This window comes from Astatotilapia calliptera, chromosome 23 (assembly GCF_900246225.1).
Source record: "Astatotilapia calliptera chromosome 23, fAstCal1.2, whole genome shotgun sequence".
NCBI lineage: Eukaryota > Metazoa > Chordata > Actinopteri > Cichliformes > Cichlidae > Astatotilapia > Astatotilapia calliptera.
The window spans coordinates 26,974,679-26,999,306 of record NC_039323.1 but is presented as its reverse complement, the minus strand read 5'-3'; the positions used below and the strand labels follow the sequence as shown (position 1 = coordinate 26,999,306).

General features: G+C 39.6%; 1 protein-coding gene across 1 annotated transcript; it reads left to right on the top strand.

Moving 5' to 3' along the window:
* Positions 1-286: 286 nt before the first annotated feature.
* Positions 287-19,270, top strand: LOC113016880 (uncharacterized). Its single transcript, XM_026160044.1, has 15 exons — positions 287-500; positions 1,912-2,061; positions 2,573-2,698; positions 2,794-2,963; positions 8,133-8,229; positions 8,379-8,477; positions 9,793-9,828; positions 12,001-12,039; positions 12,139-12,201; positions 12,452-12,517; positions 12,923-13,009; positions 17,422-17,508; positions 17,849-17,911; positions 18,300-18,386; positions 19,020-19,270. Exons 1-15 carry the CDS (start codon positions 443-445, stop codon positions 19,061-19,063), a joined length of 1,272 nt encoding a protein of 423 aa, XP_026015829.1. The 5' UTR covers positions 287-442; the 3' UTR covers positions 19,064-19,270.
* The last annotated feature ends 5,358 nt before the right edge of the window (positions 19,271-24,628 follow it).

Sequence of the window (24,628 nt, the reverse complement as noted above, 5' to 3'; positions counted from 1 at the left end):
GTATAACATTGATGTATTAAAGTAGAGTTGGTATAAACTGTGGCTATTTGCAAACATATTTCATGTTAACACATCACATTTTGCAAAGTATTTGCCCTCAAATATATTTTGGTAGATATAGGCCTATAAACATTTGCATTATTGGAAAAGTGCTTCAGAAAATGACCTTGGTCAGTGGACCAGTTTGATTTCCTGTTTTGTTTTGTTTGTTTTTTTGTTTGTTTGTTTCTTTTGGGGGGGGGGGGCGACACATCTGGACACACCCTTCAGGTTTTGTTTTACATTTTTTAAGTCTCACTTTCGGTTTGTCAGTGACGCAGTTTAGCTTCCCACTCTTCCGCTTCTCTGATATATTCGCAGTTTAAATATTCTCTAGTTGTCTCTGATATTATTAGCCGACTCTCTCTTGTTCTTCGTCTCGTTTATGCCGTGATTTAAGAGGATGTTACGATCCGTGGGGTTAAGAATTCTTCTCTTAAGCGTGGGGTTGGTCCTTTCAGGTAAGATGGACACTGAGTTTTCAGTGGGGTGAACAATGGCGCATAGCTTCATACTAACCGTGTATCTTTTATTCCTAGTGTTATTTACGTTTCGCCAGCGTGTTAATGGTAATGTAAAGGAGTGGTGAGAGTGTTCATGGTGAAACGAATGTATCGCTATTCTGGAGCCAAACACAAACCCGGAAATAAACGAACTTTTTATCAGTAGTTTATTAATAGTGTAAGCTGAGGTATACTTTAACTGGTGGAAGAATAACATACGAGTTCGAGTCAAGTATGATTTATCATATGATAAACATTAACTCCCAGGTGCTGCTAACACATAATAGGTGTGAAATGGAAGTTTTTAATGTTATGTCGCAACAACCCGCTTCAGGACGACGCCCGGTAAATAGCTGGTGAAACAAAATAGCACAGAAATAGTTGAAATATTCTTCATATTTATTTCTGAGGTGTCTGTAAAGCAGACACATCTGTTTCACCAGCCAGTCCAGCACCGATTAATCTGCAGCACCGGATCAAATTAGAATAAAACCGGTCTTTTGGGTAGGATGGAACACCCGGCAGCGGCCATTTTGAGGTCATTCATTCCAAAAGTCACGATCCCGTCATTTGTAGGTTTCATTCGCTCGCCCAGAAAGTCAAATAAAATAGTTGAATGTGTTCATGAGAGTTTTAGGGAACAGTAACATTGATTTTATGATGTTATATATGTTTTATAATGTCTGACGAACCGATAATGGGATTGTTCCTTTGTGTGAACTTACCAGTACACCCCCGAAAAAGAATAGAACTCAAAAGTAAACTACATTAAGGAGTATTTTACTCTAAGATCAACAAAACAGGAGCACAAGATGGAAGATTTGTTGTCAATCTCCTTCAGAGGTGAACATTTTGTAACAAATCTGCAGTAATTCAATTCTGTATGCTGTACTCCAGTATTCCCTGTTATGCTCCAGTTATTGTTTTGATGTTATCAAAATGCTGTTTTTGTGTATATTTGGGGAAGTTTATCCTATTTATTTGTAGATTTTACAACCAATTAAATCCAATCCCCGGGATTTCTTAGCATCAGAAAACCATCAATAATATTCAAACGTACCTTATATTTGTTATATTGAAATCAGTTGAATTCATTTAAATGTTTTTAAATGTAATAAAATGTAAGTATGTTTTGCTGATGATGCTTAAAAGCAAATAAAAAAGACAAAATCTGATAAATATAATTATTTACAGTGCTCTCCCATATAAACTGGGATCATCATTAACATCTTTTACAGCATTTTGCAGATGCCACACATGCAGCTAAACTGTGTTTGTTTAGTTCTGCAAATTAGTTTTGTAAACAAAATGTTTGGTTACAGAACTAAATATGAAAAATCATGTTGATTTTGGTTTTATTTTGCCATAGACAAAGATAGTTTCAAGAAAGTGGGAGACAAAGTAGTCCTATCTCCAGGCTCTGTGTCTGATCCCATCACCAGCATCACGTGGAAACATGGCCCGGACATCGCTGTGGAGTGGTACGGAGGTGATATAGTTCCGTACCGGGACTTCAGAGGTACGTATGCTCAGGATTTAACATCAAATGCATGCAAGATAGTGGCTGCAGATTTGAAAGATCCTGGATAAATGGGAAGGCTGTCCAGAAAGGCATCATGTGTGGAATCTGTGCGAAATCAAGAATATGGATCAATCAAGCTTGTGCATCCAAGGTTTCTTTTGAAGATATATTTCTAATTTAAAAAAAAGATCTTGATCCCCAAAATGAAGTGGGATCAAAAATAGCTAAATGGACTTATCTCAAAGAATTGAAAATTCCTTTTAAAAAATTTTTTTCTGTCATTGTGCTGTAACGAATTAACCTCTTTCATGGATTTGATGCATTTTAAAATGCTAACTTTATGCTGCACGGATAATTGAATTACCTTGGTTCATTACATATATATATATATATATATATATATATATATATATATATATATATATATATATATATATATATATATATACTAAAAATCCATTAAAAATAATTATCTAATTGGTTAATTATGTAACTGTGATGTTTTTAGGTCGGTGTGAGGTGAGTACTTCCACTGGAACGCTGACCCTCTCAAACGTGACTGTAAAGGACAGCGGCATCTACACAGCAGAGATCAACAACAGAGTCATGAGTCCGACTAAAATCACTGTTATCTGTAAGTGGACGAATTCGGACTGAAGTTTGCTTTGAATCATTTTTTCACCATATTTAAAATAAAAAGCTTGTTTGTTTGCTGTCTTTAATTATCAGCTGCTGTCCCCAAACCCACTGTCTCCAAATCATGCAACCCTGAGATGACCATCTGTACTCTCACCTGTGAAGCCAGCATCACAGATGACACCAAACCAGTCACCTATTCCTGGATGACAGGTGACAAGCAGACAGCTCAGCCTTCAAGCAATCAGCTCACATTAGCAAAGGTACAAACAGGATCTGACTGTTCACATAACAAGTCAGCTGCTCATTTTTTTTCCAGACAATTTCTCACATAAACCACAGTATTGAAGCAATGACTAACACATTATAGAAAAGTTAAGACATCAGAAAAAGAAATGAATCTAAATATTTTCAACAATTAAAATTTTTTTTTTTTTAGGTTTATGTACATTTGTTATTTTAGGTATTAAAAGGAAATTTATTTGTTTGTTTTTGTTTCACTCATTTTTGATAATTGAGATTTTTGATTATTATTTAAAGTTTTAGGAAAATGACAATAACAAAACATAACCAATGAGAGTAAATAAATGACCACAAAAAATGAACACAAAACACTAGAAAAGTAAATAAAACACATTTTTCTACTTTTCACACACTAGCTGAAACAGCCCCTCTTAAAAACTAAAAGAAATCAAAAATGAAAACAAAGCCAACACAAACAACGATAATTACATTTACACATTTCTACGTACCAGCATATTTTAAAACACAGGGAACAACATAATCTCTGTTTTATACTACTCAAATAGTTTACCTAGATTATACATACAGTGGGGCAAAAAAGTATTTAGTCAGCCACCGATTGTGCAAGTCCCCCCACCTAAAATGATGACAGAGGTCAGTAATTTGCACCAGAGGTACACTTCAACTGTGAGAGACAGAATGTGAAAAAAAAAATCCATGAATCCACATGGTAGGATTTGTAAAGAATTTATTCGTAAATCAGGGTGGAAAATAAGTATTTGGTCAATAACAAAAATACAACTCAATACGTTGTAACATAACCTTTGTTGGCAATAACAGAGGTCAAACGTTTACTATAGGTCTTTACCAGGTTTGCACACACAGTAGCTGGTATTTTGGCCCATTCCTCCATGCAGATCTTCTCGAGAGCAGTGATGTTTTGGGGCTGTCGCCGAGCAACACGGACTTTCAACTCCCGCCACAGATTTTCTATGGGGTTGAGGTCTGGAGACTGGCTAGGCCACTCCAGGACTTTCAAATGCTTCTTACGGAGCCACTCCTTTGTTGCCCGGGCGGTGTGTTTTGGATCATTGTCATGTTGGAAGACCCAGCCTCGTTTCATCTTCAAAGTTCTCACTGATGGAAGGAGGTTTTGGCTCAAAATCTCACGATACATGGCCCCATTCATTCTGTCCTTAACACGGATCAGTCGTCCTGTCCCCTTGGCAGAAAAACAGCCCCATAGCATGATGTTTCCACCCCCATGCTTCACAGTAGGTATGGTGTTCTTGGGATGCAACTCGGTATTCTTCTTCCTCCAAACACGACGAGTTGAGTTTATACCAAAAAGTTCTACTTTGGTTTCATCTGACCACATGACATTCTCCCAATCCTCTGCTGTATCATCCATGTGCTCTCTGGCAAACTTCAGACGGGCCTGGACATGCACTGGCTTCAGCAGCGGAACACGTCTGGCACTGCGGGATTTGATTCCCTGCCGTTGTAGTGTGTTACTGATGGTGACCTTTGTTACTTTGGTCCCAGCTCTCTGCAGGTCATTCACCAGGTCCCCCCGTGTGGTTCTGGGATCTTTGCTCACCGTTCTCATGATCATTTTGACCCCACGGGATGAGATCTTGCGTGGAGCCCCAGATCGAGGGAGATTATCAGTGGTCTTGTATGTCTTCCATTTTCTGATGATTGCTCCCACAGTTGATTTTTTCACACCAAGCTGCTTGCCTATTGTAGATTCACTCTTCCCAGTCTGGTGCAGGTCTACAATACTTTTCCTGGTGTCCTTCAAAAGCTCTTTGGTCTTGGCCATGGCGGCGTTTGGAGTCTGACTGTTTGAGGCTGTGGACAGGTGTCTTTTATACAGATGATGAGTTCAAACAGGTGCCATTCATACAGGTAACGAGTGGGGGACAGAAAAGCTTCTTACAGAAGACTTTACAGGTCTGTGAGAGCCAGAGGTTTTCCTTGTTTGTTATTGACCAAATACTTATTTTCCACCCTGATTTACGAATAAATTCTTTACAAATCCTACCATGTGAATTCATGGATTTTTTTTTCACATTCTGTCTCTCACAGTTGAAGTGTACCTCTGGTGCAAATTACTGACCTCTGTCATCATTTTAAGTGGGGGAACTTGCACAATCGGTGGCTGACTAAATACTTTTTTGCCCCACTGTATACGTGCAGTGTTGGGAAGGTTACTTTTAAAATGTATTCCACTACAGATTACAGAATACATGCCCCAAAATGTATTTTGTAACGTATTCCGTTACGTTACTCAATGAGAGTAACGTATTGTGAATACTTTGGATTACTTAATATATTATCATGCTTTTTACAACAGGAATGTACTATTCCTGTGTGATTTATTACTGTTACTGAAGGTACGCGGCTCCGAACCGTAGTAAAGGTGCTCAGGGCGACCGTGGCTCAGGGCGTTGGGAAGCGCATCTGTAACCGGAAAGTCGCCGGTTCGTTCCCTGGGCTCTCTGTGTCCTGGTCACTACCGCCTACTGGTGTTGGCCAGAGGGGCCGATGGCACGCTTCTGTCAGTCTGCCCCAGGGCAGCTGTGGCTACAACTGTAGCTTGCCTCCACCAGTGTGTGAATGTGAGAGCGCTATATAAATGCAATCCATTATTATTATTATTATTATTATTAAAGGGACCTCTGGCTAATACGCCGGGTTCCGTGTCGGGCTCTTAGCCGAAAAATAGCTTTACTTTGTTGTCTGGGTCAACTTTGCTAGCGAGAGACAGAGAGAGGCGTTGAAAGGCTGCTCCAACGGAACTTATTGTTTTCGGAGGAAAACACGAACACAGTGTACAGTCGAGTCTTAATAGCTTACATACAACTGGGCTCGTCAGGCTCTCTTCTTGGCTGCAGTGGTTATTATTATATTTACATGCTTCCAGCTCCCGTTTTTGCTCGATGACTGCTCGTACTTTTCCACTCTCCTTTCTCTCCCTCCCTCGTGCTCACAGACCCATAACGTGTACGGCAGTCCATTCTCCCTGCAACACGGACTACACTGCCCATGATGCTACATTCTTTAGGGCTATGCCTGTAGCATTCTGCTTATTAGTTTAGCACAACAACAAAAAGGCGCTCTCTCACCCAGGAAACACACAGTGAGAGAGAGCATGCCACCCTGTAACCATGGCAACTGTAACGCTACAGAACGTAGCTGTCAAAAAACCCAAACAGTCCTGACCCGCCACAATATGAAACAGGAAAATACCGCAGTGTAATCCATTTATTTCCGCAAAGTAACTGTATTCTGAATACCACCTTTTTAAATGGTAACTGTAACGGAATACAGTTACTCATATTTTGTATTTTAAATACGTATCGGCGGTACATGTTACTCCCCAACTCTGTAAACATGCTTTTTTAATATTTGTCCAGACCCTCAGGCGTTTTTGGTGCATGTAGTTTAATAAACAATCAGTTCATACCTAGGATATGAAGTCAGGGTCACTTTATTGGGTACACTTTGCCAGTATTGTTTTGGATCCTTTTTTGTCTTCAGAGCCTTCCCGGCATAGCTTCCACAAGGTGCTGGAATCGTTCTTCAGACATTTTAGTCCATATTGACATGATTTGTCCCCACAAAGGTGCTCTATTGGACTGAGATTTGTTGACTATGGAGGCCATTTGAGTACAGTGAACTCATTGTTATGCTCAAGAAATGGCCTGCATTTGTATAGCGCTTTTTACTCAGTCCCTAAGGACCCCAAAGCGCTTTACACTACATTCAGTCATTCACCCATTCACACACACATTCACACACTGGCGATGGCAAGCTACGTTGTAGCCACAGCTGCCCTGGGGCGCACTGACAGAGGCGAGGCTGCCGGACACTGGCGCCACCGGGCCCTCTGACCACCACCAGTAGGCAAACATGGGGTTAATATCTTGCCCAAGGATATTTGGTATGCAGCCAGGGGGCAGCCTGGGATCGAACCACCGACCTTCTGATTAGTGGCAAACCAGTTTGAGATGATTTAGGGGAACATACAGGAGTGGTGAATACCAGATATATAAAAGCAGCAATCGAGACGAGGATATCTGATATCTTGAGGCAAAACTGGTATTATGAAATGCTTAATATTAATCTTTTTATAAAGTGCAGAATATTTAAGCGAGAGTTCCAACTGCAAAATTATGTGTGTAGTTTAAATCATTCCACTTTTTAAGGTTTAGATGCTGATTTTTTGATATCCTAGTAGCTACATGCAGATTTTATGACTATTTTAAACGTTTATGTTAACTTCGGAGCTTGGGTAACATGGACATGAATGTAGTCATTTTAAGTTAAGACAAAAATATCTGTCTGTGTTTCGGGCTGAGACTAAATGCGAATAAAATATAGACAGTGTGTAACTCTAAGGATATCATTGACAATTGCAAATATTTCTAAAGAAATTGTGTCTTTATTTGGACATGGGTGATTTGTTGACAGATGTATTTAAAATACCTTTATTAGTCCCACGAATGGGAAATTTCATAAGGCTGCCAGTGCAATGGCGGCGCCATCTTACCCTTCCGACCATACATACATTACGCAAAAACATCACATGGGGAAGACAGGTCAGAGGGGTATAACAATGGAAAACATGAGGAAATAACTCCCCCCAGACTGAGCTCCAACAGGGAGAACAGTTTGAGAACAGAAAAAAAAACACCTCTGCACATAGCACATAAAAAAACTCTTAATACGTCATAGAAACACATGACAAGCAACAGGGATGGGTAGAAGGTGTGAGACAGCCAGTGTAGACAGTGCATCCGGGCCTGCAGCATATGCGCTGGTCTCCTTGATCCACCGTCTGCATCGGAAAGGAATAAGCGTCGAAGGCGTTTGGAGGGGAATTAGTCCCATTCGTGGAACTAATAAAGGTATCTTATCTTATCTTATTTATTTATTTCTCCTTTCTTGATATTGGCGATAAACTAAAATAAAAGTGAATGGAAATGGTTAGTCTCGCACTTTTATTTTGTATTTTCTGGAAATATAGTTACATTTATCAGGGTGTATGCAGCCATCTTTGAGCCTGTCCCTGTGCTATTGATCTGTTGATTGTCCACCCATAGACAAGTGTCCCATAATCTGTTTAAAATCTAATGAATGTGTTTGGTTTATGTGCTTCTCTCTTTTCTCGTTAATTCTAGAACGATACAGGATCTGTTGAAAAATCAATCAGCTGTCAGCTGGAAAACCCAGTTAGCAGTGAAAGGAGTGACAATATAATCATTTCATTTGCAAGTGGTGAGTAATCACACCAATATGTATCTGTGGCAGAAAGTGTTTCTTTTTGACTAATGATGGATTTTACAGACATTTAAAGATTGGGATAAATTGTTTTGGTAATCATTTGCAGTTTTATTAATTTATTCTTTGTTCTTTTATTTTTGTAGGTGATTCACTGTATTGGATCATACCATTAGTGATTGTGTTGCTTGTGTTGATAGCGGCTGTAATTGTCTTTTTTCTTTGCAAAATATACAGAAAGCGAGGTAAGAACCCACAAAACAATTATGAATCTTACTTTCTTTTTAATATCTTGATTTATTAATCATTATGCAAATGTGCATGATGAATGTTAGGTGAGGTTAAGACTCTACATTATAAAAGCACAGCGTACTTACAATAAGATGGGAAAATATTGTTTTGCCACAAAATTACCAAAAAATTACACAGTACTTTAAATTACTTAGAGAACAATGTGTCTCCTTCCTGTAAAACACCTGAAGTCGTGCACTTTGTAAAATGACTTGAAATTACTTGCACACTATGCTAACAGTATAATTTTTTTTCTAATTAGTTCTTTGTTTATTGTAAATGTTACTTATTCTAGTGTGCCTAGTTTTAAGTATGTTTAGGTAAAAATAATTACTTTGTAATTTAAAATAAGTCCACATAATTACAGAGGAATTATAGGGCCATATTAGAAAGTGTTAATAAAATATCTCGACATGTTAAAGAAACAACCCAGACAAGCCTGTACTACAGATAGTGTGATAAACCTAGGACTCGTGTATTTTACTTACAGATTTAGTCTCAGGATATAACAGAATTGGTGAAAATCGCCGTATTTGTGTGTTTTCTTCTGTATCAAAGTCATCCAGTCACACTTGTATGTAGGTTCATTATAAGCACAATTTCTAGGCTAATTTTAATAGTGCTGAATGCAAACATCTCTATCTACAACTTCCCAGGCTCAAAAATCCTCCAAATTATTAGACTTCGTCTTTATGTATTCAACAGAAACACATTTCAAAGATGTGACTGATGGATGAAAACAAACCAGGGTAAATTTCCTCTTAACTTCATGTAGATGAAAAGCTGAACATTAAAACAGTAACAGCATCCTTTGCTCATAATATGTGTTTGAGCTCAATAACCCCAAAGAAATAAGCTAAAATCGCAAAACAAGCAATGATTGATATTTCTGTCAATCAATAAATGTCAATAAATGGGGTGGCTGTAGCTCAGGTGGCGGAGCAGGTCAGCCACTAATCAGAAGGTCGGTGGTTCGATCCCAGGCTGCCTCCTGGCTGCATACCAAATATCCTTGGGCAAGATACTAACCCCGTGTTTGCCTGCTTGTGGTGGTCAGAGGGCCCGGTGGCGCCAGTGTCCGGCAGCCTCGCCTCTGTCAGTGCACCCCAGGGCAGCTGTGGCTACAATGTAGCTTGCCATCGCCAGTGTGTGAATGTGTGTGTGAATGGGTGAATGACTGAATGTAGTGTGAAGCGCTTTGGGGTCCTTAGGGACTAGAAAAGAGCTATACAAATGCAGGCCATTTACCATTTGTCTTCAATTCCCCAGAAATCAAAACACAAGACGAAGCAAATAGACCAGAAGGTAAGATAATACAGTATAAAGCCTCTCTCTAACTTATATTAGGTGGTGGTGTTAAAACTGGGATTTATTAAGTGGGGCAAAAAAGTATTTAGTCAGCCACCGATTGTGCAAGTTCCCCCACTTAAAATGATGACAGAGGTCAGTAATTTGCACCAGAGGTACACTTCAACTGTGAGAGACAGAATGTGAAAAAAAAATCCATGAATTCACATGGTAGGATTTGTAAAGAATTTATTCGTAAATTAGGGTGGAAAATAAGTATTTGGTCACCTCAAACAAGGAAAATCTCTGGCTCTCACAGACCTGTAACGTCTTCTGTAAGAAGCTTTTCTGTCCCCCACTCGTTACCTGTATGAATGGCACCTGTTTGAACTCATCATCTGTATAAAAGACACCTGTCCACAGCCTCAAACAGTCAGATTCCAAACTCCGCCATGGCCAAGACCAAAGAGCTTTCGAAGGACACCAGGAAAAGTATTGTAGACCTGCACCAGACTGGGAAGAGTGAATCTACAATAGGCAAGCAGCTTGGTGTGAAAAAAATCAACTGTGGGAGCAATCATCAGAAAATGGAAGACATACAAGACCACTGATAATCTCCCTCGATCTGGGGCTCCACGCAAGATCTCATCCCGTGGGGTCAAAATGATCATGAGAACGGTGAGCAAAGATCCCAGAACCACACGGGGGGACCTGGTGAATGACCTGCAGAGAGCTGGGACCAAAGTAACAAAGGTCACCATCAGTAACACACTACAATGGCAGGGAATCAAATCCCGCAGTGCCAGACGTGTTCCGCTGCTGAAGCCAGTGCATGTCCAGGCCCGTCTGAAGTTTGCCAGAGAGCACATGGATGATACAGCAGAGGATTGGGAGAATGTCATGTGGTCAGATGAAACCAAAGTAGAACTTTTTGGTATAAACTCAACTCGTCGTGTTTGGAGGAAGAAGAATACTGAGTTGCATCCCAAGAACACCATACCTACTGTGAAGCATGGGGGTGGAAACATCATGCTATGGGGCTGTTTTTCTGCCAAGGGGACAGGACGACTGATCCGTGTTAAGGACAGAATGAATGGGGCCATGTATCGTGAGATTTTGAGCCAAAACCTCCTTCCATCAGTGAGAACTTTGAAGATGAAACGAGGCTGGGTCTTCCAACATGACAATGATCCAAAACACACCGCCCGGGCAACAAAGGAGTGGCTCCGTAAGAAGCATTTGAAAGTCCTGGAGTGGCCTAGCCAGTCTCCAGACCTCAACCCCATAGAAAATCTGTGGCGGGACTTGAAAGTCCATGTTGCTCGGCGACAGCCCCAAAACATCACTGCTCTCGAGAAGATCTGCATGGAGGAATGGGCCAAAATACCAGCTACTGTGTGTGCAAACCTGGTAAAGACCTATAGTAAACGTTTGACCTCTGTTATTGCCAACAAAGGTTATGTTACAAAGTATTGAGTTGTATTTTTGTTATTGACCAAATACTTATTTTCCACCCTGATTTACGAATAAATTCTTTACAAATCCTACCATGTGGATTCATGGATTTTTTTTTCACATTCTGTCTCTCACAGTTGAAGTGTACCTCTGGTGCAAATTACTGACCTCTGTCATCATTTTAGGTGGGGGAACTTGCACAATCGGTAGCTGACTAAATACTTTTTTGCCCCACTGTATGGGACAGGGTCCACTGGTCTGGGAACAGTAAAAGAAGTTTGCTAGGCCAGTTGACTGACCAACTGCTGACATGTTGGGCCCAGCAGCCTAAAACAGGCCAAGCATATTTGCTGAAACAGACCCTCAATAATGATTAGTTTGCTCTTACAGACAGCATGTCTTTCATATGAGTAAAGCATTGTTTTTGCTGCTTGCTTCCACCACTGGCCTGTTTTAGACTATGTCAGAAGAAACTAAACTCACTATAAATGATTCTATAATCTCATAGATTAAGCTGGCAGTATATTAGTTAACAGTAAAACTGTAAAAGTGTTGCGGGCTGAACATTGTTTTAGGGTCATTTGTCTGTTGTGTTACGTCTGTGTCCTTACAGAACTACAGTGACACTGAAGTTAAAACAAAATACAACATCACCAGCAGCAGTATAGTAGACTTTACACCAGTTTATCAGTTAATGTGCTGTTCATGACATACATTTCATTTATTATCTGACAGAGATGGTACAATTGGTTGGGATACAGAGTAATGGAGCAGGTGAGTAAAATCTTATTTAATGGGGGTAAAAACAATAATAAAGTAAATGTGACAGCAGGTGATGGATGCTTAAGGTCCTGATATTTCTTCCAACACCAGATTTGTCAGTCCAAGGAACATCATCTTCCTCTGTGGTCCCAGCATTAAATTCACCCAACAATGGTGAGCAAAATGTTTTCATAATATATAACACATTTGCAACATGCAATCACTTCATCTTGTATAACTTGTTTGTTTTTTTAAAAGTAGCATCAAAGCTGTGACCGGAGCATCGACCTGTATGAGCCTTAGAATTTGCAGGTTTAGCTGGACGGATCTGTGACCTGCAGGCCGAGCAAAAATGCCTCCTGTGTTCATTAGAAGTGAACAGAACGTTTGCTGTGTCTCATATGTACTGTGATTCTGTTTTCAGTAGTGACAGCTCCTCAGATACACAATGAAAACGAGTTGATGTCCGCAGATGATGAAAATGAAGCAGGTGAATAAAATCAGGGGAAAAAACTAACTAATTATGTGATCAAACACACATAATTGTTTGATCACATTATTACAACGTTATTACAATACACATAATCATCGCGTTCGTACAATATAATATTTATATTGTACGAACGTGAAAGTTTTGCATATTGTAATAACATGATAGAATATTGTACAAACATGAAAAGTATATTGTTAGAACAATAAACTTTTCACGTTATAACCGTGATATAGCTCTATTTTTCTTTTGTCTGGGCGGCAGCTCTACACTTCCATATCGCCCTGTTAATTCAATTCAATTCAATTTTATTTATATAGCGCCAAATCACAACATAAGTCGCCTCAAGGCGCTTCATTAGGGTTGTGATATTTTATTTATCATTTTACCATAATCACTTCACAGAGACGTCAAAAACTACGTCAGAGGTCAAGGATGAACCTAGTCAGGACCAAACACCTGCAGCATCCACAGATTCCAGCAGTAAACCTGGTGAGTAAACTGAAAGTGAGATGAATTCGAGTTTCAAACACACGTGCAAAAACAGACATACACACACTTATTCAAAACTCTGCCTGGAATACTGACAGATCTGCTGACACTTTTCTGTCCAGTGTTTAAGTTGATCATTTCTAAATGACAAATCTAACTTAGATCCTGATGTTTGAGATCACATTAGTTTCTGAGACTCAGCAAGCTGCTCTGAAACAAGCCAGGAATGTAATATTGTCTAAGATGAAGATCTGCAGGCATTTTTTTTTTTTTTTTTGCCTGTCCCGTTTGGTTCTTTTGCCATCAGAATTATTGTCTAAAGGCGAAGAAAGATGCCCAACGGATTTACTTTACCAAATTGACCATCCCAGCTTTGCCGTAATGGTCTATTTGATTCACCTTTTATTGTTTATTTTATTTATTTTTTTATTATCACTTGCTAGATACGGGACAGACTTGAATGAGGAAAAGAAAAGGGAGAAAGAAAGAGGGGGGAAAAACAGCGGAGAAACAAAAACCAACTAAATAAGCAGGAAAAAAAAATACATATATCAATCACCTGGATCACCTGTTGAGAAAGAAAAAAGAAAACAAGCAGAAGAAAACGAGAGCAATACAATAAACAACATCACGATGATATATGGGAATATAACAGTAAATACTAAATATTAAACATTATTGTGCAGTACGTAATATCGACAGCGCACAGTGTGCTTTGAGGTAGGAGCCAAAAAGGATGTAGTTTGTGTGTGTGAGCATGGACGTCCTTGTTTTTAAAAGGTTCCTTCATGTAATGATCTGCTAGAGGGTGTGGGGGAGCCACTGCCCCGTCCTCCAGGGCATGAAGCAGGTATGGAGGAGATCAAAACTCCAGACATCCAGAGGCCCCCAGAACACAAGAGACCAAGGAAGATCAACAGAGGGGCAGCCGCGCCACTGTCCCAGAAAGAGCTGAGGAGAGTCCCAGATGAGGGGTCACTCAGCAGCTGCGGAGCAGAAGCCGGGGGGAGTTATAGTGACGCGCCCGTGAGCTCCGCCGGCAGCCAACTGTGCCAGAGTGACTGAGCCCCAGGCCGAGAGGCCGAGGGCACCCCACCCGCGAAGTGGCCCGAGCGAGCCCCAGGCTCCAGGCTCCGACAAGCAGCCACCAAGGAGTGAGCCAGTGTGTACCTGGACGCCCACCCCGGACACAAAGAACCACCAACGCACCGACACCTGAGGGAGTCCGCCACTGGCAGGGGAAGTGGTGGTAGGGGGAGAGAGGCCTCCAAACCTTGGAGGGCCTAAGATGTCCCCAGAGAGGTGGCGTCTGATACCCAACCTGACATATAGACACAGACATACAGGCACACACAGATACAAACATCCATTCCCACCCTCATGCTCTCATATGCACTTACTCCACACTCAACCAACGTGGAGACAGACATAAAGAGACGCTGTACACACGATCACACTCCCCAAGCGTACTCTACAAACCGGGTCTAGGTACCCTTGCCCCTGGAGGGGGGAACTGCACCCAGACCCAGGTGGTGTTACCCTTTTCCCTGCGGTGGGGAGAGGCAGACCGCCCCGACTCCGCAGCAGCAGGGAGGCCCCACACTCCAGACCCCAGTCGGACGGCCAACTCCTCCTCCTGGCCCCCCGCTCCAGCAGGTCGCAGAGAAAGGGGGTGTGAGAAGACTCCAAACCTCCCTCCGCCCGCTCATATGTAGTGTTGATGCATGTGTGTTCTAAGGTGCATTTAAAACCCAGGAGGGCATACCTGCCAGAGAGCAGCAGGTAAGCGCATAGCCCCTCCTGATAGCCCTCAATGTCTACGTGTATTTAAAATTGAGAGATGGGCAACGACGCCAGTGGTGAGGTGTACACCCTGATGGTCTTTTGGAGTCCGTGTATCGTGCCCACCCCCAAGATCCTATATGTATGTGTAATGAGAGTGTGAGTAATGTGAATGTTGTAAGATAAAATTGAGGCACAAGAAGCCAGAAGGGGACAGAGGGGGGGATGCCTCCCCTGCACCCTGGTGACACACCTTTACCCCAAGGGCCTGCATGTGTGGGTGATTGTGGTGGAGCGGGAAGAGGCAGGTCGTGTTCATTTGCTGTGAAAATCACTTCACTACCACCCAAGATGGCAGCTTGTAATAACCTTAGTTAAGTCTCTAATTGGCTTCATTTATGGACCTTGAAAGGGAGATGTCCATATATGTGGGTAATGGAGATGTGAAACAATGATAGGAGAAAAAAAACATTAGCGATGCAGCTGGGTGAGGTGAGGTGACTTTGACAGTAGCAGCTGGGATGACTAGCAGTGCTACTGAGTGACAGATGAAGGGCTTTGAAATCAGAGCAGGGGTGTCAAAGTGGTGTTAGCTCACAGGCCAAATACAATTCTACCTGATCTCTGGTAGGCTGGACCAGTAAAAGTATTGCATAATAATGATTTTAGCTCTGAAAGTGCAAAGATTCACCAGGGACAGTGCCGAGATCATCAGATGAGAAGTTCCTTTTAAATTATTATGGTCATTTAATGAGTGCTCTGTCACAAAAAAAAAAAAAAAAAAAAACAGACAATAAGCTGCCTGAGAAATCTTAAGATAAAATAGGTGCAATTTTAACAACATATAATTTTTTTTCCACTTTGAATTGAGAGCACTGTCATTAAATGCACTGTATTTTATAGTCGAAAGACAGAGCACCTTCACATGTAAATCTTTTGTAAGTAAACAATTTTACCTTTTATGATTCAAAAAGCTCTCTTAGACTTAAAATACTTTACTTTTTTCAGACACCTCTTCTGTACATTAGATCAATACTGGCATGACCACACCAGGAATAACATTAATTTAGGGAAAAACAGGAGGAATTCATGACAATTTGCAAAGCCTTCCAGTGTACTGATTCCTTTTCAGGCCTGTTGCGGCGTGTTTGAAACTCCCTGCGCTTTAAGTGTCCTTTCATTTCTATGATAAGCAGCATCTTTGCAGTTTGCAAAAATTGCATGATGATATTGAAACAGAAACAGAAGAAGGGAAACTAAGGGAGGATTTATATATATATATATATATATATATATATATATATATATATATATATATATATATATATATATATATATATATAGAAGGCTCAGAGACTCAGTCTGACATTTATTTTAAAAAAAAGATTTTCCTTTTATTCTGCTGCTCTGACTGACTTTGTGTGTATAAAAATCAGGTTTATAATTGAATACGTTATCCCATTTTGAACCTTTATAACACTCCTTAGTGTCACGTAGAAGCAGCACTGATTGAAGTATTTTCTTTAAACTGGTGGAGTAAGTTTTAACACCTGGTGTGACATTGAAGGTTACTGTTAGTGGTGCTTAGTGCTCCATCAAAAATGCACTCATGGAGACCTGGAATGCATTTGAGATCACTTTTATAGATTTTTCACTTCACCAGTCTCCATGCTCAGTCACATATTACATATTCCAGAGGTACAGAAGAAGGGAGGTGTTTGTAAGATGTGTGTTGTTAGGTTTGTAGCATAAACCTATTCGCTGGAACGTTAAGGACAACTTGCTACACAGTAAAAAGCAAGACACAAGGCACCAAAGTTCTTCGTGTTACTCATGCATGAGGGAGACCTGCCTGGAGCCAAGTGTCGTTCCACCACTTGACCTCCGTCAGACTCTCAGCCAGGTTCCCCATAGCACTCCTTTTATTGTGGTGGGGTGCTATGTGGGGGGGGGGTCAGAGTGTGGCCCCATAAATGACTTCCCTTAACCTGCTGGTCTGGAAAATCCAACAGTTCATCTATATGTAAAAAATCCCTTAGACTAAAACTGACATAGCTACGTTAATCCTACCGTAAAACAATAAACAGATGTGAATTTAGCCAGTTGTGTTTTAGCTGAGGGTGAAAATATATTTAAAACCACAAAGTCAGCATTGAGCAAATGTATTCAAATGTGTTCATTACAAAAAACCTGTCGCACCAAAAAGACAAAAAAAATCAAATAATATGAAAGTGTTCTTAAACCTTTTATTTCTGTTTTATTTAAAAAACGTTGAGTTAATACAACCTTTAAAGTGCTCTGGGTCAATCTGACTGTAAGTAAACTGAAGGGGTTTCAGTGACATGTTTATATTAATGCATAGGTTCCAAATGTACGCTCATTTCCAATAAATTTGTCAATGAATTTGAATTTGTATCATTTTAACGAGAATTAAAAATATCATTTTAAGAGTCAGCCGTGTGACAAACTGGCAGCCTGTTTATGTAAATGTGATTTAATCCTGAGGGATAAACCTACAGTATGAGATGCACTTTAATAGGCTGAAAATCTGTTTTGTGAAACTCAAACTGGAACTCAGTGACAGATCTGCTGTTGTTCTGATGCTTTTTTGTTTTTTAATCACTTCACAGAGACGTCAAAAACTACCTCAGAGGTCAAGGATGAACCTAGTCAGGACCAAACACCTGCAGCATCCACAGATTCCAACAGTAAACCTGGTGAGTAAACTGAAAGTGAGATGAGTACGAGTTTAAAACACATATAATCAGACAAACACACACTTACTCAAAACTCTGCCTGGAATACTGACAGATCTGCTGACACTTTTCTGTCCAGTGTTTAAGTTGATCATTTCTAAATGACAAATCTACCTTAGATCCTGATGTTTGAGATCACAATAGTTTCTGAGACTCAGCAAGCTGCTCTGAAACAAGCCAGGAATGTAATATTGTCTAAGATGAAGATCTGCAGGCATATTTTCTGAACTTAACATCTGGTTGTTTTTGTTTAGTTTGTTTTGTTTGTCGTTGATTCTTTAAATGTGTGATGGTTTGACAGACATGCCAGCGCTGGACTCAAAGAGCAACGAGACGTCAGATTCTGAGCCGAAACCTGAAACTGGTGAGAAAAAAAGTCGTCACAGCAGAGAAAAAAAAAGTATTCCTTAACCTTTCTGTTTTATTTTTAAAACCTCAAATTTGTGCTCAATAACTCACCTGTAGATGACCTGTAATGTGTATGACAGACAAACAGCAACTTATCTAAGCTAATTTCACTGTCCACTTTGCAAAAAAGGGTGAATGTGTCTGCCTGATGAACCATTGTGCTGAAAGATTTTTCCATATTAAACAGACAATCTACAGGAACCACAGCAGGGCCCACAGCCATTTATTTTCATGAGAATTTACAATGCAATTTTAGAAGTCAAATTTTTTTAAATGTGATTTCATCCTGAGGGATCGATCTGTTAGTGTTGTGATATTTTATTTATCATTTAATCACTTCACAGAGACGTCAAAAACTACCTCAGAGGTCAAGGATGAACCTAGTCAGGACCAAACACCTGCAGCATCCACAGATTCCAGCAGTAAACCTGGTGAGTAAACTGAAAGTGAGATGAATATGAGTTTAAAACACACGTGCACAATCAGGACAACTTCATGTTCTTTTTTGTGTGAGTTTAAAAAAAATGTGGCTAATGCTGTTTGATCTGTTTTAGCCCATTTTATTTTCTGAGACTCTGCAAGCCACTTTGCAACCCACCTGCACCTGCATATTAGTGCTTATGACAGAAACAAGAATCAAATTAACAAGCAAGAGTTTGATCAATACATTTTGACAGAGTGAATCCGTACATTAAAGTGGGATGGGTCTTTGTATCACCCAACCAGAGATAGAGTCCGTAATAATTCTTTGACACAGGGACCTGAAACATTTTTAGCTCGCTAAAGGCATTTTGTTAGCATTTAAGCTCTCAGCTGAATGTTTTGTCCTCCAGTGGTTTTTCAAATGTGGCACAAGGCACTCTGTCTCCACTGGATACTATAAATTTTCTGTTTTACTTTTAAAACCTCAGATTTTTGCTAAATATCTCACCTGTAGGTGATCTTTAATGTCTATGACATACAAACAACTTATCTAAATTAATTTCACCGCCCACCTTGCAGAAAAGAGTGATTGTGTCTGTCAGATGAAACATTGTGCTGAAATATTTTTCCATTTTTAACAGACAATGTACAAGAACCACAGCAGGGGCCAGAGAGGACAACATAGGACCAGAGACTTCTTCACCGAGTGTAGAAAGAGCCAAATCTTTATCCTCAGTCACTTAAGGACTGTTTGTATTACATAAGCGCACAAGGTGGACGATGGGAGAGGTTACATGTTTGATATTTAATGCTGTATGTGTCAGAAAGGCTGTAGAAAGGCTAAAGTTCTGATGCTGGCCTATAAAGCTCTGAATGGTTTAGGACCAAAATACATCAGTGACCTCCTGACCCAGTATGAACCTTCCAGATCCCTCAGGTCATCTGGATCCGGTCTTTTATCAGTTCCCAGAGTCAGAACCAGACACGGAGAAGCTGCATTCAGCTTTTATGCTCCTTATATCTGGAACAAACTCCCAGAAAGCCTCAGATCAGCTGAAACACTCAGTTTATTTAAATCCAGGTTGAAGACTCACCTATTCTCAGCTGCATTTGAATAAAGCACCAAATCCACACTTTTAAGCTTAAATTTCAAAACTTACACTAACTACTGATCTTATCTATTTCTGATTTTATCTGTTTTGATTTTATATACTGTTTTGTTTGTTTGTTAAGCTTAAATTTCAAAACTTACATTAACTACTGATTTTATCTACTGTTCTGATTTTATCTGTTTTGATTTTATATACTGTTTTGTTTGTTTATTTGTTTGTTAAGTGGGTTTAGAGCTCTGGGTAGCTCCCCAGCTGGGTCTAGACTGGGTCTAGAGAGTATTTTAAATTCAGGGAATTTAAAATAGAAAGTAGCTCGTCCACAGAAGGACTGGTAGCTCCCCTTACGATAAGGGTTCAGATCGCGCGAACAGGTGTGGGATTAGAGCTCTGGGTAGCTCCCCAACTGGGTCTAGACTGGGTCTAGAGAGTATTTTAAATTCAGGGAATTTAAAATAGAAAGTAGCTCGTCCACAGAAGGACTGGTAGCTCCCCTTACGATAAGGGTTCAGATCGCGCGAACAGGTGTGAAATGTGTGTGTTTAGTTAATTTGTTTGTTTGTTTTAATCAATTTTAAATCATGCTTTTTATTTGTTTTTGTTTCTAATGTCTCTGTAAAGCACTTTGAATCACCTTGTTGTTGAATTGTGCTATACAAATAAATTTGCCTTGCCTTGCCTTGCCTAGTATCATTATTGCTTTTTCTTCCTGCCCTTTCATCAGCATGATTTTTTGACACATTTAATTATGCATTTAAGCGTTAGCAAACATCACTGATGTTCAGCTAACAAAACAAACTGGGCTAAAAGCATGTGTGCATTTCTGAACATGTTTTTCTGTAAGATTGGTGGTCGTGTTCATTTGCTGTGAAAATCACTTCACTACCACCCAAGATGGCAGCTTGTAATAACCTTAGTTAAGTCTCTAATTGGCTTCATTTATGGACCTTGAAAGGGAGATGTCCATATATGTGGGTAATGGAGATGTGAAACAATGATAGGAGAAAAAAAACATTAGCGATGCAGCTGGGTGAGGTGAGGTGACTTTGACAGTAGCAGCTGGGATGACTAGCAGTGCTACTGAGTGACAGATGAAGGGCTTTGAAATCAGAGCAGGGGTGTCAAAGTGGTGTTAGCTCACAGGCCAAATACAATTCTACCTGATCTCTGGTAGGCTGGACCAGTAAAAGTATTGCATAATAATGATTTTAGCTCTGAAAGTGCAAAGATTCACCAGGGACAGTGCCGAGATCATCAGATGAGAAGTTCCTTTTAAATTATTATGGTCATTTAATGAGTGCTCTGTCAAAAAAAAAAAAAAAAAAAACAGACAATAAGCTGCCTGAGAAATCTTAAGATAAAATAGGTGCAATTTTAACAACATATAATTTTTTTTCCACTTTGCATTGAGAGCACTGTCATTAAATGCACTGTATTTTATAGTCGAAAGACAGAGCACCTTCACATGTAAATCTTTTGTAAGTAAACAATTTTACCTTTTATGATTCAAAAAGCTCTCTTAGACTTAAAATACTTTACTTTTTTCAGACACCTCTTCTGTACATTAGATCAATACTGGCATGACCACACCAGGAATAACATTAATTTAGGGAAAAACAGGAGGAATTCATGACAATTTGCAAAGCCTTCCAGTGTACTGATTCCTTTTCAGGCCTGTTGTGGCGTGTTTGAAACTCCCTGCGCTTTAAGTGTCCTTTCATTTCTATGATAAGCAGCATCTTTGCAGTTTGCAAAAATTGCATGATGATATTGAAACAGAAACAGAAGAAGGGAAACTAAGGGAGGATTTATATATATATATATATATATATATATATATATATATATATATATATATATATATATATAGAGAGAGAGAGAGAGAGAGAGAGAGAGAGAGAGAGAGAGAGAGAGAGAGAGAGAGAGAGAGAGAGAGAGAGAGAAGGCTCAGAGACTCAGTCTGACATTTATTTTAAAAAAAGATTTTCCTTTTATTCTGCTGCTCTGACTGACTTTGTGTGTATAAAAATCAGGTTTATAATTGAATACGTTATCCCATTTTGAACCTTTATAACACTCCTTAGTGTCACGTAGAAGCAGCACTGATTGAAGTATTTTCTTTAAACTGGTGGAGTAAGTTTTAACACCTGGTGTGACATTGAAGGTTACTGTTAGTGGTGCTTAGTGCTCCATCAAAAATGCACTCATGGAGACCTGGAATGCATTTGAGATCACTTTTATAGATTTTTCACTTCACCAGTCTCCATGCTCAGTCACATATTACATATTCCAGAGGTACAGAAGAAGGGAGGTGTTTGTAAGATGTGTGTTGTTAGGTTTGTAGCATAAACCTATTCGCTGGAACGTTAAGGACAACTTGCTACACAGTAAAAAGCAAGACACAAGGCACCAAAGTTCTTCGTGTTACTCATGCATGAGGGAGACCTGCCTGGAGCCAAGTGTCGTTCCACCACTTGACCTCCGTCAGACTCTCAGCCAGGTTCCCAATATTGTGTGTGTGTGTGTATGTGGGGGGGGGGGGGGGGGGGGGGGGTGTCAGAGTGTGGCCCCATAAATGACTTCCCTTAACCTGCTGGTCTGGAAAATCCAACAGTTCATCTATATGTAAAAAATCCATTAGACTAAAACTGACATAGCTACGTTAATCCTACCATAAAACAATAAAACAAGGTACGACCTCTTCCCATGCTCCCAGGATGTAGGTGTGCATTCCTGGAATGCACACCAAGCCTTTGCAGCCTGCTAAAGATCACACATCCTATCACTACACAATTGATTATACACCTCTAAGCATTAGAGGTTAAATATTTCCTAAATATTAAATATTTCCTAAATATTAAATATTTCCTAAATATTAAATATTTCCTAATACAAATGACAATAATAAAATCTAAACCCATCATCAGTGACATCAGCTTGCTCTTGAACTTTGAGTTCTTCCAGCCTGAGTGAGGTATTTTGTAGCACTATCACAATTAACTTAAATTTCACTGGTCACAGGTTACTGACTGTGGTGCACTGATGGTGAAGTGGAATGTGTTAAGAGTGTTTTTTATAGATATTTATTTACTTTACACTAACAACACAGCAACAGTGTCAGTGTTTAGACTTTAACTGTAGAAGAAAATAATATAAAGACTTATAGATGAAAATGCCAAAGATGAGACACATGTGATGTATTCTACAGGTGCAAAAAAGTGATACTTTTACATCACTTTTTTGTATCACTTTTTTGCACTGTAGGTGAAAACTGTCATTTTGTACCCTGTGTTTAATGTACTTAAGGATGTGAATGTACATGAATCCATTATTTGTCAGAGGTCAATTGTTAGCATTTTTACTGATAGCGAGTATCATATTTGTAAAATCATGGAAGCAAAGACAATAAAATTAATGAGATTTATTGGTGTAGTCATGTCATGCTTCTTCCTATGATAAATATTTTCATTCTATCAATTACAGAATGGCGGGTAAAGGCTGCACTAGATATTCCATGTGATAACTCTGATAGGGTAGTTATCAAAGATTGGTAGTCACACGTTTTACTCTTACATGAATTGCTGATCCATGAAGCATCTTTCAATAACCATCAACATCAAAGTTTAAGATTTGCTGTCTCCTTTTCCTGGTATACTTTTCATTTTTGAATTAATTGTAACAAAAAGTAATCAACCACCAACAACACACGAAAACGCTCATCTTGTATAAAAAGCCTCAAGGTTTTGCAAACCAGTAGATGACGTCTTTTAAAAGAAAAACAGGTAACCGGAGATTTTAAAGCTTGATGATCCAGGTAAGAAAAGTTTCTGGTTCCTCAATTTCAAGTTTGCTTGATCTAGCAACCCTGTGAGGCCACACTCAAGCTGTACTTGTGGCTCACCACAAACTATTTTGCCAACAGAGAAACTTTCCTGGATATGTGCGACAACCAACCACAAATGATCTCTTGGTGAACATTTTAAGCTGGCTATGACATAGCTTTAGCTTGCCAGTAAGAACAACTGGTTGAAATCTAAGCAAAATAATTTTAAGTGTCTATTCTTTAAATGATTAGTAATGTATAACAAAAATACAAAAAAATTACTCTGACGCATGAACATTAAAAATACCTCCTGCCCTCAAAGACTTGTGCCTTTTCCATAAATTGACTACAGATTGCTAAGTCTAGCTCACTGTTGCATTAGATAACCAGTCTGAGAACCAATCAGGACTCAGCAACTTAAAGGAGCAAATGACACATTTGAAAGGATTATTCTTCATGTTTGAGTTGTGTTTCGTTGTTCACTCAACTTGTATAGAAAACCTCAGTGTTTCACAAACTGGAATAGAATAGAATAGAATTCAACTTTATTGTCATTGCACATGCACAGGTACAGGGCAACGAAATGCAGTTTGCATCCATCCAGAAGTGCTTTAGTGATATAGATATATTACAATATATATTAGCAATAATATAGATACTTAGGCAGTATCATTAGAAGACATAGCATACATTTTCACTGCTATGCAGATGACACCCAGCTCTATCTATCCATGAAGCCAGATGACACACACCAATTAGTTAAACTGCAGGAATGTCTTAAAGACATAAAGACCTGGATGGCCGCTAACTTTCTGCTTCTTAATTCAGATAAAACTGAGGTTATTGTACTCGGCCCTGAAAAGCCTAGAAATATGGTATCTAACCAGATTCTTACTCTGGATGGCATTACCTTGGCCTCCAGTAACACTGTGAGGAACCTTGGAGTCATTTTTGACCAGGACATGTCCTTCAATGCACATATTAAACAAATATGTAAGACTGCGTTCTTCCATTTGCGCAACATCTCTAAAATTAGAAATATCCTGTCTCAGAGTGACGCTGAAAAACTAGTTCATGCATTTATTACTTCCAGGCTGGACTACTGTAATTCATTATTATCAGGATGTCCTAAAAACTCGCTGAAAAGCCTTCAGTTAATCCAAAATGCTGCAGCAAGAGTCCTGACAGGGACTAGAAAGAGAGAGCATATTTCTCCTGTTTTGGCTTCCCTTCATTGGCTTCCTGTTAAATCCAGAATTGAATTCAAAATCCTGCTCCTCACATACAAGGTCTTAAATAATCAGGCCCCATCTTATCT

Bases quoted from the DNA above. Each gene is read 5' to 3' on its own strand.
- LOC113016880 (XM_026160044.1), top strand. From the start codon at position 443: ATGTTACGATCCGTGGGGTTAAGAATTCTTCTCTTAAGCGTGGGGTTG. The intron at 9,829-12,000 runs GTAAGATAATAC...ATTATCTGACAG, and splicing joins CGAAGCAAATAGACCAGAAG to AGATGGTACAATTGGTTGGG. The intron at 12,040-12,138 runs GTGAGTAAAATC...TTCCAACACCAG, and splicing joins GATACAGAGTAATGGAGCAG to ATTTGTCAGTCCAAGGAACA.